At 53.9% G+C, this 13,654-nt stretch overlaps 2 protein-coding genes across 3 annotated transcripts in view; one reads left to right on the top strand and one right to left on the bottom strand.

The window, feature by feature from the left end:
- The window catches only part of CELF4 (CUGBP Elav-like family member 4), a 208,173-nt gene that overhangs the window by 68,811 nt on the left and 125,708 nt on the right, over positions 1–13,654 (bottom strand). The gene's annotated exons all lie outside the window — the stretch shown is intronic.
- On the top strand, positions 7,843–12,374 carry LOC129145595 (uncharacterized). 2 transcript variants are annotated; one of them, XM_054694084.1, is made up of 3 exons: positions 7,843–8,242; positions 10,610–10,815; positions 12,106–12,374. In XM_054694084.1, exons 1-3 carry the CDS (start codon positions 8,213–8,215, stop codon positions 12,116–12,118), a joined length of 249 nt encoding a protein of 82 aa, XP_054550059.1. In that variant the 5' UTR covers positions 7,843–8,212; the 3' UTR covers positions 12,119–12,374. The 2 variants fall into 2 exon arrangements, with proteins under 2 accessions (XP_054550059.1, XP_054550058.1); XM_054694083.1 differs by lacking the exon at positions 7,843–8,242 and adding an exon at positions 9,453–9,572.

Here is a 13,654-nt window from a genome sequence, read left to right as displayed (position 1 = left end):
AAACCTGCAATATTCACCCCCGAAAGGCCCCAAGATTAGACCAGGCCCAGTGCTGGCTATCATCTTCTTTGGGACTATTTCTAGCTTATGCAATTATTGTAATTCTCTAAGATGGGAATATTATCTCTACCATGCAGTGAGAAGCCAAAGCTCAGAGAAGTGGCAGTTTTGGGAGTCAGCCAGAATGGGTGGTCATAGTGCTAACAATACATGTTAGGGGGATGGGCCTTATAATATTTGATGCTGTTTGATCCCAGCTGCTCTGGAAGGGGGCAGGAAGCCAGGGAGAAAGTCCATGAGAAAAATATCCATTTGACAGGGGAATTGGGACCATGTCTTTGGGCCAACCAAATGCAACCTCTTTAGCCTGGCCCCCCAACATGTCCCCTACTAGTAGCATTGCTCCATTCCCCACATCACAACATCTCCCCCTCCCCAGTCTACTCCCTCGACTTGGAATTTCCTCTCTTACCACCAGCTGGCTCCCCTTGACCATGGAGACTTACTGGCACTCCAGTGGGCAGGGTCCACATAGAAGCTATAGTCAAGGCTGGGAATAAGTTGCATGGGGGGGGGTACCCTGGTGCCCTAGGCCCCTCAAAGGGTATGCAACACTGCTACACCAGCAGGTGTCCTCGCAGCTGCTACATACATTATAGTCATGCGCATCTTAATAGCAAGGGTAGGTTCTGCAAAATGCCTTGCTGGATGCTTTTGCATAGTTGCACAAATATCACAGAGTGTAATTAAACAAACCTAGGTGGTATAGTGGCCACACCTAGGCAATATGGCGAAACCTAGGCAATATGGCGGAACCTATGGGGCTACTGTGGTATATGCCATCCATCCTTGACCAAAACATCGTTTAGCAACACCTGACTATTGTTAGATTAGCATTAACTTCCCCTATGGTGTCTGCAAATAGACTAACTTTAACCAAGGAAACAGAGTTTCAGAGAGGTTAACAAACTAGCTTGAGGTCACAGAGGTGATGAATAGTGATACTATGAGTTTCCAGGACTCTTGACACTTGTTGGGGAGATGCTAGGAACCAGGCATTGCGGGCTTAGGCATGATCCATGGGAGATCGAAATGGAGCGGAGCAAGTGAGCAGAGGTGGGGGATTCAGGCTTCCTCAGCACTGGGAGGTGGGGGCACTGCTGAAGAAGGGCAGGCAGAGGTGTGTGAACCAGACCCAGCTGGGTTCTCGAGATGTAGTTGTGGGGGGGAACCCCAGAGGAGGCTCCATCCTGTGTTTGTGTATACTCAGATAGATGCTAAGTGTTTAGGGGTGATATCAGAGGAAAGGCAGGGACTCCTGGAGGACTTCTCCCTGGCACCTCATTTCTGTGTCTGGGGTCCCTCAGAGGGTACATTGCACTATGCCCTTTGAAGATGACCAGTCTTCTCTTCCTAGGTCTACAGGCAGCTGGGCGAGCTCTGGGGACTGACGAGGGCTGGCACAGAGCTGTTTCTGATAGGATAGCTCCCATTTTCCACGGTGAATTAAGCAAGGTCCATGAACTCTCCCTATGCTTCTGGCTTTCCACCTCTCCATGGGGGGTCCCACCCTCAGGCAGGCAGCCATTGTCCCACAGCTCTTGGTACCAGGGTGCTTGTGAATGCTCTGCCCCAGGCTTCCTGACTCGGCCCTTCTCCCTACCACCCCTATCCCCACGCACCCCTACCTACCCTCATGGAGCCCTCCCTGACCAGCCAGCCCTGGACAGCACTCCCACAAACTCCTGCATGACTCAGTATCAGGCTCCACTTTTTACCTTCCTGGTGACAGGGATCAGGACCTCATCCAGCCTCCCATCTGCCTTCTGTCACAGGCCGGGCACCCACGGGATGCTCCAAACAGACTAGCAGGACCAAAATTGAATTGGATCCCATGGACCTGTGGCTCCCGGGATCATTTCTCACATCCCATGATAATATAGGGATGGTCAGTGACCAGACAGCCTGTGCGGGGCTGTCAGAGAGGACCCAGCTAGATGGAGAGATAAAACAGGGCCCTGAGTTTTCTTAATTCTCAGCAGAAATAAAGTGTCAGGCTCAGCTGGGAAGATTTCTCAGCTAGGGTGGGCTCTGTACAGATGCCTGCCTTGGGCCTGGGGAGAGAGCTCCCTCCTTGGGTCGGTGGCTCCCTCCTCTGTTTCCCCCTAGTCTAGTCCCCCAAGGCCTGGTCCTTGAAGAGGGAGGAAGAGTAAGCCTGTCCTGCTGAAAGAAGCTGAGGAAAAGGAGAGGGGATAATGGCCTTCTTTTAACTTTGCACCCCTGACCCCCAGGCCTAGGCCCTAGGACCCTCCTGCTATGCAGGCCCCTGTGTCCTTTGCCAGTGAGCACAGAGCATCAAGGACTATGGAGCCCACTGCTTGGTGCCTTCCCTTTCTCCCATCTCTTGTCCCCCTGTTCCATTGTCCCTCTCAGCCACTGTCCACCCCTTCAGGAGGGCCTGGGACTGGGCTGAGGTGCAGGGGCCTTTCCTGCTGATTCTCTCTGAGGCATCTGGCAGCAGCTCCTCCCAGGCCCCTTCCCCTTGGCTCAGCTCTGCTTCCCCACCCCCTCCCCATCATTGCCACTTTTTGCATCAACACATATCCATGCATTAAACAAGACATTCCATTAATTTCTTCATCATCATAACTTAAGCTGGGACATACCCTTTAAATATTCATTCAGCTATGAAAACTGGGCATTAAAATTTTAATAATGTCAAGCTCATTTGAACCAGCCTCCTTGGGGACGATTACGATACAATTAGAATAAATATGATGATTGAGCTGGTCCAGAGGCTTCACCTGTCTGTCCAGCACGGCTCCCCTCTCCCCATGGAGAGGCTGTGGCTGGCGGGCAGCCAGACAGACTGACAGATCAGTCAGCCCCCAGCACTCTTGACTTTCTCTCCACCCCTACTTCTCCTCACTCGTGACTCCTTTTCTACTGTTTCTGACTTCTACCTCCCGCAGGTGTCTGCATCAGTCTACCACACCTGTGGGCCAGGGCGCAGGGATGACTGCGGTTCAGGGATGTCCCAGCCCCAGTAGGAAGAAGGCTCTGATTAACCCTGACTGTTCCAGTTACTCCTTCCTTGTCCTCCTGGTGCATCCTCACAGGGCTTGTCCTGGCATGAGAGCCATTTTCCTGCATGGCTCCTCTCCCCCAGCCTGCAAGGGACTCCCGGAGGCTGAATGAGTGCCCCACCAGGGCAGGGCCAGACTGTGGAGGGGCCACTGGTCCCTAAGGCCCAGATGTGTTCTGCCACCAGACTCAGAAGGGACTGTCGTCACATGGCTGCCCTTTTGTGGTGACAAACTTCCTGATAGCTGCACCGAGGTGCTAGGGGAGCCCTCTTGGGCCTTCGCAGGCTGACACCTGGAGAAAGCCCCAGCAGCATTCCAGACAGCCCTCAATCACTCTGCACCTCCACCACCTGCCATTCCAGGTACCTGAGCCCTCTGCTTCACACCAGGGCCAGCAAGGCTGACCCAGAACAACTCTAGAAATAACGGGACACTTCTCACTGGTCACCCAAAGTCTGCTCTTGCAGTAAGACTCCTCTGCTTATCTCTCAGTGCCCCTGGCTACACATGACCCTCTATGACTGCTCCTGTGTGTGTGCACGTGAGTGAGGCAGACAGACAGACTGAGACAGAGAGACACTTGGTTCTCAAGAGCAGGGGTCTGATTTCCTACTCATGCACCCCAGACCCTAACTCAGGACTGAGTTCCCTGGAGAGAGAGAATACTTGTGTGACATCATAAAATCCTTTTTATTTTTACATTTTAAAATCTTAAAAAAAAAAACCTCATTTAAACTGGGGATTGGGATTAAGGAGACAAGGGAGGAGGCTGTACAGGGTGGCTCTATGGCGGGCTCTCAGGAGGATCTGCCTCCAGGTTATTTTCTAATCTGTGAAGCAGAAATGCTTGGGGAAGCTGTAGATCTTCCTGACCTTCCTGACAACCTGCAGGGTGTCAGGGCCAGGGAGGATGAGCAGAGATCCTCATGGGGGCCTCGGGGGGTGGCTGAGGGACCCCCAATTGATTCCTCAAATCTGAGGATACTTTCTGGCTCCATTTGGGAGGTGTGAGTGTAGACCAAACTCCCCTCACAGAAGGGCTTACGTCTCCTCATGAAACCTTTAAGGTTTCCCTGAGCAGGCTGGGAAGGCCTGCTCTGTCCCTTATCTCTGTCCCTGCCCGCCAGCTCCTGGGAGTCTTGTGAGGAGAGGGCTGGCTGTTCTTATTCTCCCTGAGAACTAGGTTTATCTGCACAGGATGGTGGTGGATGCAGTGAGGCAGCAGGCCCTGCATGCCAGGGCCCTTGGGACATCTGGGCCCCAAGCTCTGGGAAGAGAGACATCATTTTCAGGGCCCCTGTTCAAAAAGCAAGAAAAGAAGCCTTCTTCATCACTCAGATATAAAGCTGTTTCCTTTCTTCCGTAGTCCTCGCTCTTTGACTTGTCATAGTATTTTTTATTTGCTTTTTGATGTTTTAAGTAAAGAAAATATAATTTTTAAATTATTAGCAATGTATTCTACCATTCACCTTTATTTTGTGCAATGCCAGCTTTAAATGCAAATATCAGAACACTTAACTTCCAAGCAGACTCACCCAAATTACACAATTCGGATTTTGTGACTCATGACTGGAGAATACCATGAAATGGCCAGAAGCGACAAATGCAAGCCAGATTTAAGAGGTTGGCAGGAGAAAGAGAAGTTCCCCCAAGCAGGTCGTAGACCCCAAGAGACTGCTCCTTCACTTATGGGGACCCTCACAGGTAGCTAGAGCCTGCCGTGAAATTTGGAGCAGGTTGGGCTTGGGGGCTGCTCAGTTCCTTTTTCCAGTTACCATGGACCCAAGCTGAGACCAGCTCCTGAGAAGTCAGGCCAGACGGCACATCTGTGCACTCATGACTTGACCCCACACCAGCTGATGGTGGCGGGCGAGGCAGGGAGCAAGGGTACTTCAGTGCTGTATTGGGTACTGGGCAAGAGGCTCACCCCTGTAGAAACATGGCCTTTGCTGTTCAGCCAGACATGACACAGAGCTGCAAGCTGAGCACCACAGGGTGAGTGAACCCTCCACTCACCTGCTCCAAGTCCCCTACTGGCTGGCGTAGTGGGCAGGGCAGTGGCAGAGAGAGCGGGATGTGGGAGGGCAGGTGGTGGGAAGCAGAACAAAGACTCTAAGCTCCATGCTCTGCCACGTGCTCCTTTGTCCCATGACCCCATGGACTTCACTTACAATGTACAAATTCTAAGATAAAATTTAAAAAACAAAAATTTATAACTATGTGGTGATACATGTTAACTAGATTTATGAGGCTGTTCATTTTGCAATATATAGATAGAATCATTATGTTGTGCATCTGAAGCGGATATAATGTTCTATGTCAATGATCTTAATTTAAAAAATGGGTTTCGGGCCTCCCTGGTGGCGCAAGGGGTTAAGACCCAACCTATGACGCTGTCTGCAGCCTCTTCAACACGAGTTTGATTCCCCAACTAGCCAGGGAGCAGATGCCCACATGGCACAGCAGACCTCTCCTGACTCGCCTGCTGCTCCCCTCAGCAGTGTATTACAGTCAATCTGCCTGTTCTGGTCCCCACTCTGTCTCTGGTGACTTCTCTCACCCCCCATGCCTCTGGCCTATACCCCAGCTCTTGTGTGCATAGATAAATAAATCGTAATAAATAAATAAATAAATAAATAATGGGTTTCAAGATGGAGACTGCAGACCAGTAAATGCCAAGCTTGGGACACTACTGGGTGCGGGGTCCTGTAGGAGCGTGACCCCACAGATTGTATCCCCCTCAAGCTGCCTGTGATGCCACCTCTCTGGGTCCTGTGTTTTCCTGAGGCGCCACCTATGACACCAGGCATCAGGCATGTCGTTCGCCATCAGATTCTTTAGCATTGCCCAGGTCTGTGCCCAAGTCCCGCTTATGAAAGATCATTGCTCCAAGATTTATTTCTTAAGGATGAACTTCGGACAATTTGGGGTAAACAGAATCTCCAGCCATTGGTATAAAAGGCTGGGAGTGAGGAAGCAGCTGCCTAGCAGAGAGGAGAACTCTGCCTAGAACGAGCGGGATTGTGGGGACCACGGCTGGGTGGCTCTCCAGTAACGCTGCCCTCCGCCAGGGCTTTGCCTTCATGGCACTTAGCAAATCGTAATTAACATTTTAATTAATGGAGAAATTATTTGTTTAAAGCCCAAGAGCTCAGGGTCTGAGTCATGCTATCCTGCTGCATACCCAGGGCTGCTCATGGTAGACGCTCAGGAGCCCAGGAATGAAAGACTGAACCCCTGCCTGGGGGCTCCTGCAGTGCCCCCGTGAGAAGGGATTGAGAGAAATGGCAGAGCAGCACACGTTATTTGTAGCGTGTTGTAAATATATTAATGTTTTAATTACCTCCTTAATAAATTGCTTATGATTCATTCCATAGAGGGAGCTGGAAATTCATGGAACACTGCCTGTTGTCATCTTGAAGTTCTGACTCTAGGACAGCCCCCATGGCTTTGTAGACACCTGATGGAGCCCCTGACCACAGCCCTGACTCTGGTGCCCGTCCTGGATGAGGGCTGGCGGTGCCCCCAGGCTGTGGGGCAGACCCAAGGCTGGCTGTAGGTGAAGAACTCTTGCTCTCTCTGCCTGACTACCAACCATACCTCCTCCAGGTCTCAGGTCTCAGCTGCTCCTCTTGGTCCTGCAATTGAAATTAAGGGTCTGCAATTGAAATTCCAGCTCCCATTCTTTCTTTCATGCCTTGCCACAACCTAGCACCATTATGGACCATTTGGTCCCAAACTGGTAGATTTATTGTTCAGCGTTTGTCCCCTCTTCATGAAGGAAGGCCATGACAATTTCACCCCCACCTACCAATTTTCACACCCAGAAGCCAACGTGGCCCCTGGCACATAGTAGGTGTTTAATAAATTCTCACTGACCAAATGGATGACTAAATGCTCTATTACACCCCATCACCAGTCCTGTCCCCTTCTTGCCTTAGTCACCCCCGAGGCTGGAGTGCCTCGGGGACAGAGGACAGAAGGGCTCGCTCACCAGACAGCCCTGTTTCCGGCCCAAAGAGAAAGACCCTTAATCCTCCCTCCTCCAGCAAAGTGGCCTTGTTGTACCTTTGGATTAGGAAGGTTTATTGAAGCGGCAATCATCGTTTAGAGAGACAGTCAGTGAGCGCAAACCAGACAGAAGAACCCGAGGTTATTGTTAAAATATGCAAATCCACAGCCCATTGAAATGCAAACCCTCCAGATAAGATTTTTTAATAAATCTGGTTCTGCTCCCCCTTCCCACTCCAGGAGGCCATCTGCTGCTCGTTGGGTCAGGACACATACTGGCATGTAGGCCCTGTCAGCTCTTCACCCCTTTCCTCATCTAGAATGTCCAGCTGGGAGCTCCCCTGGGTGGGGCTGGCTGCTAGTCAAGGCCTGGGATCAGTCCCTTGGGCAAAGTGCTTGAGGTCACTCTGGGTCACCCAATGAGACATCTCACCCTCTCCCAGTGCTGGATACAAGGTGCTCTTTTCCTGTTCTTCTCTTCCACCCTCACCTTATCCTGCCTATAAAGCAGAGACCTAAGGCTTTGTGGCTTCCTCCACCAAATCTTCAGTGATTGGGGCCACCCAATCACACCTGTCACTTTGCAAGCCAAGACCTCTGGAAACACTTTGGTCTGCTGCTGTCAAAGGTGACCCTCAAGGGGGTGAAGGGAAGCCCACTGAAAAGCAGCACAGGCCACCAGATGTCACAGTGACATGACTGAGACTCAGCCCAGCTACACCTGCTGACTGAGTGATGACACGGAGTGTGCTGACCTGCCTGAGCTGGGGGCCGGGAGCATGAGTGACCAGCGCAGATGATGGCACCAAGTCCTTCGCATGCTGCAGGCCTGTGCTTTTGTTCTTTGGTCCTTCCCAAAGCCCAATGAGTCAAGGGAGAAACTCGTGGCTGGTAGGGTGTGGAGGGGGCTGGGCACGCAGGGGCAGGAGTAACCACAGAGGACTGAGGACTGAGGTGAGCTGAAGGAAGGGCCAAAAAAAAGAAAAACAAAACACAAGGAATTTATCCACGAGAGGATCAAGCAGAAGAGGGGTGACCTGGTGTGTCATGAAGAGGATTTGAGCTTGTGCCCTGAGCAGCGTTGCCATGTTCAGAAAGATCAAAGGGCCATCGGTATGGGCAGATGTTTCTCGGGGCTGTGGCAGGTGAGGTGTGCTAGACTGGACCCAGCGAGAAGTCACCGAGGTGGGCTAGTGTGGTTATGTGCACAGGGGATCAGAATGTACCTAGACCCCAGAGAGAGGTTTAGATCAGGAATGACCAGTGTTACTTATCCAGGTACCTTGGTACCTGGCCTCCTTCCCATCAGCGGGAAGAGAAAAATCCAGCACTTCTGCAGCTGCGTTTGATGGGTTGAACTAATACCCCTCCCAGTTTGACTTTAATTTTTGGTTCCACACTGGACCCTGTAGCCCCAGCCCAAGCCTGGTCTTATGCATCTTCCACTCGGGAGGGGGTCTGGGCATGAAGGGGGTCAAATCCCAGCATTCTGAGCGGCAGGGGCTAAGCAGACAGCGCTGGCCCTCTCGAGGTTTGCTAACACACTGAGCCGCCGCTGGCTGGCGCTCCAGGCACGGTGGCTGGGAGCTTTGTGCAGCGACAAGGAGGTGGGGCGGGCACAGAGGCATCAGTTCCCGAAGGCACAAACAGGCCCCTGGCAGTTGCTATGCAACAGGCTGCTCTGCTCTGCCGTGTCCAGAGAACAGCGGCAGCCCAGATGGAGCCTATTGGTGGGACTGCTGGGGCTGCCCCCCTTCTCTGCGCTTGCCTCTCCCTCTCCATCTCTCTCTGAGCTTCCCCCCCTCCTCACTCTCTGGAATCTAAGTTTACAGAAGGCTTTTCCCTCACCCACAGGGCAGGAGGTGGGTTGGTATAAACAAAGAAAGTGTCTCCTGTCCCTCTGGGGCTGGTCAGAGGTCACCTCTGCTAGTCAGGAGAGAGGGACTCCCAATCAGCTTTTTGGTTTCTCTTGTCTCTGCCCCACTGTAATGGGGTTGGGTGTGGGGGCCATCTGTGTGGGCTGCCGTCGGTGAGGTGGACGGGATGGGACACAATGAAATTGGGGTCAGGGGAGACCACCAAGGCATCCCTGCTCCCCGTCAGGGCCCCTTCACGTCCATGTGGCCAAGGACAGCCTGTTTCTTTGTCTCCCAGCCCATATCTGTCTCACTCACTCCCACCAACACACCAGGGGTGCCCTGGCAGGGGTGGGTGGACCCTTGTGTCCTAATAAAGATCTGTTGCCATGGAAACCAAGCTCATTAGCCTGCAGGGCCAGGCTGGGTCGCTACCCTCTTCAGGGTGAGGGGCTGTGATTTTTTTTTCCTTAACAGTAGTAGAGAGATAGATATTCTGGATGAAAGAAGCCCTAACTTAGGTGGGAGACCTGGACTTCAGGCCTAGTTATGCCATATATTTGCTCATATGAGATGGGCAGTTAAGGCATTGCCTCTCCCCCAAACCCCTCAACATGAGGTATGAGTTGAAAACATTGAACAACCTCTGGGGAAGAGCTGGGAGGGGGTGTGGGGGGTGGGGACATCATGCTCTACTTAGGGGCAGGCATACTTGAGCCTATGGACTTCTGACCCCTGCCACCCCTCAAAGCTTCTCTTCCACCCCATCCCAGCTCTGCTTTCTCTATTGGCCTACTAGTATTGGAACTTATTGTCTTGATGAGCCATGAAATGTATCCATCCATCCATCCATCCATCAGTCCATCCATCCACCCATCCATCCACCCATCCATCCAGTGCTCACTGAACACCTCCATGTGCCTGGCCTTGTCTCTGGCACAAGAATGGCACAGCAAACTGGACGTGGGAGTCCCTCCCTCCAGGAGCTCACTCCCTGTCCAGAAGGGCCTTGCGGAAGGGGTGCTCAAGCCCGCCCTGCCTGGGTGCCAGCGGCACACTGCGTTTTGGGTCATCAGCCATGCAACTGTCCAAGTGCTCAGGCCCACAGCCCTGCATGTGGCAAGGGCCAGGCACCCACTCCCATGGACGTCCCTTCCTCGGCAGCAGCAGGTGGCTCTTTGGTGTCTGTCGCACCTGACAGTGTTGGGGGGGGCGGTCTCTCCTGCCGGATATTCTAAATCACACAGGTCAGCTGTAATGCCTAGAGGGACCCATGTTACCAGCCCAAGGCCGCGTCCCCTCATTTCCCCACATCCACAGGGCAAATAAGCCCGTCTCCCAGAGGCTACCCGCTGCTCTGCAGACCTGAGTTTCTCTTCTCCTACCTGAACAGGAGCACAGCCCTCCCTCCACCCTGGGAGCTCACACTTGACGGACAGCTCTTGGGAGTGGGGCTCCAAATTTGGGGAGGGGGTCTCTCTAGCTGGGTCTGACCTTTCCCCACCGCCGTGGAGCGGCTGCCCTCCTGATGGACACCCGGGGCTTCTTAACAAGCTGAGCAGGTGGGACAGAGAAGGGGAGTCGGCAACTGCCTTGTGAAGTTGCCCAGGGACCCCCCCTTTGTGCTCTCCATGGTCCTCTTTCTCTTTCCTTCAGCCTGTCCTCAAGTCTGATGCTCCCACTCCTGCTGCTCCCCTCTGCGGCCCCCCAGATTGGCGCTGGGAATGTGGACCTTGTTGCCAGCCTGAGACCCCTCCACGGCCAGGAGAGGGGCCCTCCCTGCCCGCTCCTCCTCCCCCGCCCCGGGCCCTCTCCTCCCTCCCTCCAGGGTTCAGTCGGAGACCTGCAGACACGGTCCCCAGGTAAGCGGAAGGGAAGAACAAAGCCCACACCAAGTAAATGACAAATCTGGAGGAAATTGCTCTTAATCCCCACACCACAGCCCGGTGATGCCGACCAAGCGCAGACCTGAGTCATCCTAGAAATGGCACCGACATTTGCTTTTTGGAATTTGTTTTGTCTCTGGGCTTTAGATTTAATCATTCTCCCTCTTTCTCGCCCAGCCCCCCCCTCCCCCACCCCCCGCCACTCCCTGGCCCTCGCCACCCGCTTTCTAACGTGAAGTGGTACCGCCAGCTCATCCAAGTCTGTTTTCCTGGCATTAATTAACACAGCTCTCCAGCCTCCAACAGTCTAAATGATGAATCAGGTTAAATTCCAGACAACAGCCGCACACCGCTATCAATTAGCCATCTCCGGGGCAGCTTCATTAATAAGCATCGATCACGGCCCTCCTCCCGGAACACGCCAGGGTCTCCAGGTCACGGGCGCCGCCTAGGAGTGTGTCAGGCTTCGGTGGGAGTGCGTGTGTGCATGGGGACTGGGCTGCATGTCAGGGGGGTACATATGAGCGGGTGTGTGAGAATGTGGGTGACTGGGCGGTGCCTGTGTCATAGGTGTGTTTGCAAGTATGTGTGTACATGGGTGTGTGACGTGTGGCCCGTGGGGTGTGAAGAGTTTGCACTGCAGGCTGATGTCCCCTCCTCACATCTAGCACACCCGCTTCTGTTTCTCTGCCCATTCCTCTGCCATCAGCCCCGGAATACCAGGATCTCACAGGTGCCGGGGGAGGGGAGGGGTGGGGGTATTGCAGGGGTGTGGGGACACTTACTCTCCTCTCTCCCCCGAGAGCTCTTGCCCATTCCTTTCCAACTTGCACTCCATGCGGGCAATTCTGACAGCCCCTCTTTCTCTGACACAGCCTGTTAGTCCTTCTCCCTGGTCTGGCCCACAGACAGGTATGCACGACCTCCAGCCCCAAACCTGACTCCCTCCCTGGGTTGTCTGGCAGGGCTCAGGAGCCAGGCTCACACCCTTCCACACCTTTGGCCCCCAGGCCAAGCCAACCCCACTTCAGGCACCACCATCCTCAGTCCACATTCTCCCTTGTCCCAACTTGTTCCAAAGTCACTGCAGGAAGCTGGACCATCTAGAGTCCCTGGGGGGCCCTTCAGGGACTCTGCCTGTCCTTAGGCCAAAGTCCGCTCTCTCCACTGCCCCAGGAGAACTTGCTCACTGCAGGGTTCCCCGCCAGGCTGCACCCCCTAAGGGCCGCAGCAATGGCTGTGCTCCCCCTTCTCTCCTTCATACAGTTCCTCTGCTTGACCTGCTGTGCTCGCGAGTCACCGGAGCATTGCCGAAAGCCTGCCTTAAGGGGGATGGCTGGAGGGACCCCCAGCTTGCACACGGGATGGTGTGCGCAGACAGCCCCGGCGTGTGCGCACATGCGCGAGGTTGGCCGCCCAAGGAGGCCACCAGCAGATCATCTCCTCAAAGGTTAATTAAGAATCTGAAGCAGGACAGCGTGGTGCGGCCCGGCGACGGGATGCGGCGTCTCTCCAGACCATTAAACACTAATTAGGTTTAGAAAGTCTATCGAGCTCCTGAGGTCTGGTCAAGGCAGGCGCTCGCCCCGGGGGTGCCCTTCCAAATGCCAGCACTGTCACCCCTGACGCCCCCCACTGACCCACCTGACCACTTCGCGACCCCAGGTCTCCGGCCAGTCCCGTTTCATTTCTCTTCATCTCATTGTCCCCCCGCACCCTGGCTGCCTCGCTGCTCTGCCCCAGCTCACTGCCGCTGCCCAGCGCCCGTCCAGTGCCCTCCTCCTTCGTGCAAACTTTTCCTCTCAGGCAGGAGCATCGCCTAAGCCGCTGTTTCCTCCTCAGCGGCTCCAGGTCTGGGGCACAGGAAGGTTACCTGGGTGCAGAGCTGGGCTGGGCCCCCGTGTGCCCCATCCCAGGGAAGAGGAACATGGGGAGAGGCTGGGTCCACCCACCACTGGGCATTCTGAGTGCAGGCGCCCTCCTGGGAATTCTCCTTACCCCGCACTACCTGGAAGGTCCTTTCCTGAGGGTGCTGGCCTGGTTGCTCCCGGCCCCCAACTCTGCCTTCTTCCTCTCAAGCCCCCGCAAGCCTTCGGCTTGGCTCTTCCAGAGAGGCTCTTCCGGGGATCTAATTTCATTCCCCGCTGCTGAATTCAATAAGCGAGGCCAACAGGAAGCTGTTCTGGATGCATTCATTCATTCATTCATTCATTCCTGCCCTCATTCCTTCAGGCACACCCTGCCTTGCTGTAGAAGATCTTACAGTCAATAGGCCCCTGTATGGAGGCTCTCTTTACCCCCAAAGCCTCTGGAAACTGCAGACGGGGCCCTTGGAAGTCAATTTTCCATCATCCCCACGAAACCAATCTTTAGCACAAATGGCCTGTCATAGAGTGAAGGAATTTTCCACCCAGTGACAGGAGGGTGCTGAGGTCCAAATCTACCACGAGGGAGATCACTGCACCCCCTGGGCCTTCCAGGCCACTGGACAGAAGTGCCGGTTCAGTTCTTCTAGAAAAGTTGTAAAGGAGAAATAAGTTTATCTCCAGAACACCCGGCATGTCTGTCTTTTACCGTGACTTTATGATAGCGACCAGCGTGTCTGAAAAACAGCCACCGTCATTACTGTTACCGTCCGTCACCACGGCCACCATCACCACCTCTGTCACCATCACCAGTCACCACAACTGCCACCATTGTCATTCTCACAGCTGTCACATCACTAGTATGTTAACTCAAAGGCATATCACTAATGGTGGAGTTCTGGATACAGGACGGGTGGGGGAGATGTTTTGGGCGGGTGAGCGGGCAGCCC

Source organism: Talpa occidentalis, unplaced genomic scaffold (assembly GCF_014898055.3).
Source record: "Talpa occidentalis isolate TD23 unplaced genomic scaffold, MPIMG_talOcc4v2.1 talOcc4.13, whole genome shotgun sequence".
Taxonomy (NCBI): domain Eukaryota; kingdom Metazoa; phylum Chordata; class Mammalia; order Eulipotyphla; family Talpidae; genus Talpa; species Talpa occidentalis.
The sequence above is the reverse complement of the archived record's forward strand: the minus strand, read 5'-3'. Positions and strand labels throughout refer to the sequence as shown.